Genomic DNA, 6,000 nt, shown 5'->3' on the forward strand with positions numbered 1-6,000 from the left:
TCCAGGACACATTTTAAGAATCAAAATTCATACATGTATTAAAAAGAAAATAGGAGTAAAATGTATTTTTGACATTAAAGAAAATTATTTAAGGATGTGTTTGTAACCATAGATGGAACTTGCCTAACATCAGCACCAGTTATCACACACATTGACAAGTTCATTTGTTTCTTAAACTGTACTTAGAAAACAACTTCCCACCATGAACACAGCTTCTTAATCAATGACTAAAATTACAGACAATTAGCTCAGAAACATAAATTGACGATCATTAGTCAGCTAAAACAATAGCAACCTATGAATCCACGTTAGAACTCCAACAAGTTGTTTGATCCCATTTTTAACAGAATGATTGAATTATGTTGAGCTAGTCTGGTGTCTATTGTTGCAGGTACATTATCGAGCGAGCACAGTTCACCAGGTGTCAGCCAGCTGACAGGAAGTACACAGACAAGGGGCTGGTCGACTCTATCTGCCTCACTGCCCACACAAACAACACTCACCTATTACCTGGCTCCAAATATTTTTCTAGAAGAAAATTAAAAGAAACCTTTTAGAAATGTGTTTTCTTATTGGTGATTTGAATGGGACCAGGTAGACAGGTGGGGGTAGCACACTTTATGTAGTGAACAACAGCACATACAACATTCCCATTGTTATTTAACTATTTACTCAATATCATAAGGACCAACATCAGATTTCTTTACAAACCTATCAAAAGATCATGGTACTAAAATTGTACAACATTATTTGATACCCTTCTGTATTTCTAAGAACTCTGGAGAATGGAGTTGCCTTATGCTTTGACGATCCTTGGACGTAATTGATGACTGATGGGTAAAGGTCTGACCTGGCATTGGATTATGATATATTCATTTTCAAACATTCATGTTCAAATTTTGTAGTTTATACTTTAAGAAACTTTAAAAAATCAATTTCATTATAGTTAATGCTTGAATGACCATGAATTTCGACAGATATCAAACATGATATATATCATATTTCCATTCATTCCTCATTTTTCATTCCTCAGATTTTGTTCATTTTGTTCATCTTGACCATGGTCAAATCTGATCCTTCCCAAGACAGGCAAAACTGATCCTTCCCACGACAGGTCAAATCTGTTCCTTCACATGACAGGGCAAATCCGATCATTCCTATGCCAGGTCAAATTTGATCCTTCCTTTGCCAAGTCAAATCTGATCCATCACATGATATAAGAGAAATCTGATCTTTCCTATGACAGGTCAAATCTGATCCTTCCTATGCCAGGTCAAATTTGATCCTTCCTTTGCCAAGTCAAATCTGATCCATCACATAATATAAGAGAAATCTGGTCTTTCCTATGCCGGGTCAAATCTGATCCTTCCTATGACAGGTCAAATCTGATCCTTCCCATGACAGGTCAAATCCGATCCTTCCTATGCCAGGTCAAATCCGATCCTTCCTATGCCAGGGCAAATCTGATCCTTCCTATGACAGGCCAAATCTGATTCTTCCTATGCCAGGGCAAATCTGATCCTTCCTATGACAGGCCAAATCTGATTCTTCCTATGCCAGGGCAAATCTGATTCTTCCTATGACAGGCCAAATCTGATTCTCCCTATGACAGGCCAAATCTGATTCTTCCTATGACAGGCCAAATCTGATTCTTCCTATGACAGGGCAAATCTGATCCTTCCTATAACAGGCCAAATCTGATCCTTTCTATGACAGGCCAAATCTGATTCTTCCTATGACAGGCCAAATCTGATTCTTCCTATGACAGGCCAAATCTGATCCTTCCCATGACAGGCCAAATCTGATCCATCACATGATACAGGACAAATTTGATCCTTCCCATGACAGGCCAAATCTGATTCTTCCCATGACAGGCCAAATCTGATCCTTCCCATGACAGGCCAAATCTGATCCTTCCCATGACAGGCCAAATCTGATCCATCACATGATATAGGACAAATCTGATTCTTCCTATGACAGGCCAAATCTGATTCTTCCTATGACAGGCCAAATCTGATCCTTCCCATGACAGGCCAAATCTGATCCATCACATGATATAGGACAAATTTGATCCTTCCCATGACTGGCCAAATATGATCCTTCCCATGACAGGCCAAATCTGATCCATCACATGATATAGGACAAATCTGATTCTTCCTATGACAGGCCAAATCTGATCCTTCCCATGACAGGCCAAATCTGATCCATCACATGATATAGGACAAATTTTATCCTTCCCATGACTGGCCAAATATGATCCTTCCCACGACATATGATATTTAGGCCTTGCTTATAAAGCGAGTGAGGTATTAATTTGCTCTTCAAAATAATGTAACAAGAGACAGGAGAAGTGAGTTTGGCAACTGTAATGATGTAGAGAGTTACACACTGTGTTTTATACCAAGAACAATCTTCCACAGTTCACATGCCGCTACCTGTGCCTGTGGACTGTCTATCCTAGCAAATGATCAGACATTTCAATTCTAGTTTCCCTAAATGAGAAACATTTAGTTGTATTTCTGATAAATACAGTGTATTATTCTTCCATCGCTGTACATATGTGTATGAGACTGGTGCAGAGTAGCAACCAAGTATGATCTTCATGCCACTGTTCTCTACACAAGCAGTCAAGTGGTATGAATACCAAATGCCCCTGTTCTCTACACAAGCAGTCAAGTGGTATGAATACCAAATGCCACTGTTCTCTACACAAGCAGTCAAGTGGTATGAATACCAAATGCCACTGTTCTCTACACAAGCAGTCAAGTGGTATGAATACCAAATGGCAACTGTTCTCTACACAAGCAGTCAAGTGGTATGAATACCAAATGCCGCTGTTCTCTACACAAGCAGTCAAGTGGTATGAATACCAAATGGCAACTGTTCTCTACATAAGCAGTCAAGTGGTATGAATACCAAATGCCACTGTTCTCTACACAAGCAGTCAAGTGGTATGAATACCAAATGCCAATGTTCTCTACACAAGCAGTCAAGTGGTATGAATACCAAATGCCACTGTTCTCTACACAAGCAGTCAAGTGGTATGAATACCAAATGCCACTGTTCTCTACACAAGCAGTCAAGTGGTATGAATACCAAATGCCACTGTTCTCTACACAAGCAGTCAAGTGGTATGAATACTAAGATTAACATGGCAAAGTAGATGTAAGTGCTCCTTTTTTACTAAATAGAATTGAATTTGATGTTGAGAAAGTGTACATTCAAGTCCACTATTATGTCACCATGGATAAGAGACAATGAGGCCGTGAAGATGACACCAGTGGCGTTACACCCCAACTCCACCTAGTTGTGCTTCAAGGGAAGCTACATAGGTTAAGGAACTTGTCTCACAGACCAATGTACTTCATGTACATACCAGGTGCCACAAGCAGCCAAAGTGATGTGGTGCTACTTGACATCATCTGCCATCTTCACAGTACATGTCACGGTTCCCAATGTCATACACACAAATATTACAATGGCAACATCCAGGGCTTTATCTAGACATGCTCAAAAGCAGATATTAAGCCCCCAGTCTGCAGCAAAAGTCAGTCCAAATTAAAAAATTGAATAAAAAACTTCCCAATTCCTGTTAAGATAGTTACATGTATAACCAATGGGAATACTTTCAAGGTAAGTTGTATTTCACTGATAATAGGGGCATTATACAGAAAAAAGCTTTAATGCTTAATTTTGTATTCAATGCAAAGTTAAAATACCTCCGAAATTAAGAATATAAGAACTATAAAATATCCCAAATCAGAACAAAATAAAATAACAAAAAACAATTTAACTGGCAAGAGCAAATAGTTTTAGAATCCTAGATAAATCCTTAAACACCTCCAGTTCTTTGGTATGTATTCTGTTATTTCATGGAAATCTTGAGTTCATTTTTGTTAACGCAGTTTTCATTAGGTAGAGCAGCGCTTCCTGATATGAACAACTACCCCCATCCTCAATCACCATCACCATCACATCACTGACTTTATCTCATTACTAACAAAGGAGTCAAGGGAAGTCTTTTTGGGAACAAGGTTCACAGAACCTTAATAAATGAATAAATACATTTTGATTGCAATACCACAATCTGACTGATATATCAACAACTGGTTTCTGAGAATGACCTCCCAATGCCAGTGTAAAACATGAATTACTACATATAATTTCATCTATTGTTAATCAAAACATGTAGTGGCTGTAAATTATTAATTTTTTCCTCTATTAAATCAATCAATCCCATATTTGCACACTGTGCAACCAAAATAGCTCCATAATTGTGAGAGTCTGCCTTGAGGACAAGTTTGTGCCAAATATTGACAGGTAGAATTTCTATACTCAGTGATTATTGTGTTAATGATTGAAAATGATATGCACTTGCACAATGAATAAAAGTGACACAATTACACATACACACATATCTATATATAATTTCATAAGTACTTATGATTTGAGAGTACAATATATTTAAAATTTCAAACAAACACTGCAGAATACTTTTACCGACATGTTTCATTCATATCATCAGGGATTCTCCCCTCTCTCTGATGATACAAATGAAACTTGTCAGAGTACATATATGACTCAATGAGAACCATACTTCCCTTTTTACTAACTTTGTTTATCTACCAAATGTCATTTTACAAAAGTACAGGGCATGCTTGTGTTGAGTGTCAATATCATTAATGAGATTTTTCTATTTTAAACCAAAATACCCCACCCCCCAACCACCCCCAAAGAAACCATCAATCATGAAGATGTATTATTTTTAAAAAAAATTAAAAATCTGTCCAAACAAAATGTAATCAAGTTGAGATTCATGACCACATATACAGGGTGAGCTCTTAATCACAAATTGCATATGGACAAAATGGAGAAAGGGGGGGGGGGGGGGGGGGGGGGTTCGTAATGCAAGACTGGTGCGTAAAATCTATTGCATTGGCTCCGGTCATAGAGTGATAGTCTGAAATAAACACGTAAATTTATAGGCCCGACAACATCCGGGCTTTATTCAGGGTACACCTCAATAACCTACCCAACCCACAGGCGCAGCAAGGCACGCGCGTGTATCATTCCGAGCGACGGCAAAGGTGTGACAATCAGAATTATTTAATGTGTTGATGGTTACCGGTAAACAACCGATAATCAGTTTGCATATGATTCCTGATTGCAATTAAACGCTTAAACTGTGACTGATATAGACACTTTGTGCAATTGACATGAAGCGCTCAGCAATATACACGGTTATAAACCAGTGCGATATGACAGGTATTTCACCCCCGGCCTGTCGCTAGTTGTCCCAAAAGTTTATAATCACAACAATTTCTGACACAAAGTTGTAATATTTCACTGTCGTTTCACATTTGGGTGTGTTATATGTTATCTCAACCTTTAGAAGACGCGACAAACAACTACCCGAGTTATTGCGTTACTTTGAGCGAGCATTGCCTAGCCTATATATTGGCTAGGTAAACAAAACACTGGCCTACCTTACCTTGTTCATTAGCTAAGTCCATGAGACCCACGGTAACTCCAAAAAAAGCACAATAATATAGGATCTTGAGCGCGGAAATTATCTGGCGAGCCATCGTTTACTCCACGAAGAGTTAGTCCAACTTTTTCACTTTAACTTCATCGTTGTACGAGTTATACTCCACTAGGCCTTCACAGCACTTCGCACTGTGAGTTAGGCTTTTCGCCTCTTGCCGACTAATGCCGAACTCACCGGATATACGTCACGAGTGAGTAAATGATTGGCGCGCGCTCAGTCCCCCGCCATGTAAACAAACACGTGCACGCTGAGAATTAGCCAAGTTGGACTACGCTAGAGAACCGAGCGTACTTCTATTTACACCACAACACGCGTGTGTTTGCGGGAGACCCAGTGGTCGGCGTGAAAGGTTCCACTGACGATAGTGCTGCCATAGCTTGTACAACACGAGGGTCAGCATGGGAACTCACTGGAGAATTACATTCATCACATACGTTATGAAACATTTTGGG

The 6,000-nt window shown here is 39.1% G+C and overlaps 1 protein-coding gene across 3 annotated transcripts in view; it reads right to left on the bottom strand.

Moving 5' to 3' along the window:
* The window catches only part of LOC124149536 (epidermal growth factor receptor-like), a 250,368-nt gene extending 244,648 nt beyond the window's left edge, over positions 1-5,720 (bottom strand). For all 3 annotated transcript variants that reach the window (XM_046521206.2, XM_046521204.2, XM_046521203.2), the window contains exon 1: positions 5,492-5,720. In XM_046521206.2, the coding sequence (XP_046377162.1) occupies positions 5,492-5,585 (94 nt within the window). In that variant the 5' untranslated portion in view covers positions 5,586-5,720. The remainder of the gene's footprint in view (positions 1-5,491) is intronic.
* Positions 5,721-6,000: the final 280 nt, after the last annotated feature.

The sequence above is a fragment of the Haliotis rufescens genome, unplaced genomic scaffold, assembly GCF_023055435.1.
Source record: "Haliotis rufescens isolate VD_foot unplaced genomic scaffold, xgHalRufe1.0.p SCAF_4, whole genome shotgun sequence".
Classification (NCBI taxonomy): domain Eukaryota; kingdom Metazoa; phylum Mollusca; class Gastropoda; order Lepetellida; family Haliotidae; genus Haliotis; species Haliotis rufescens.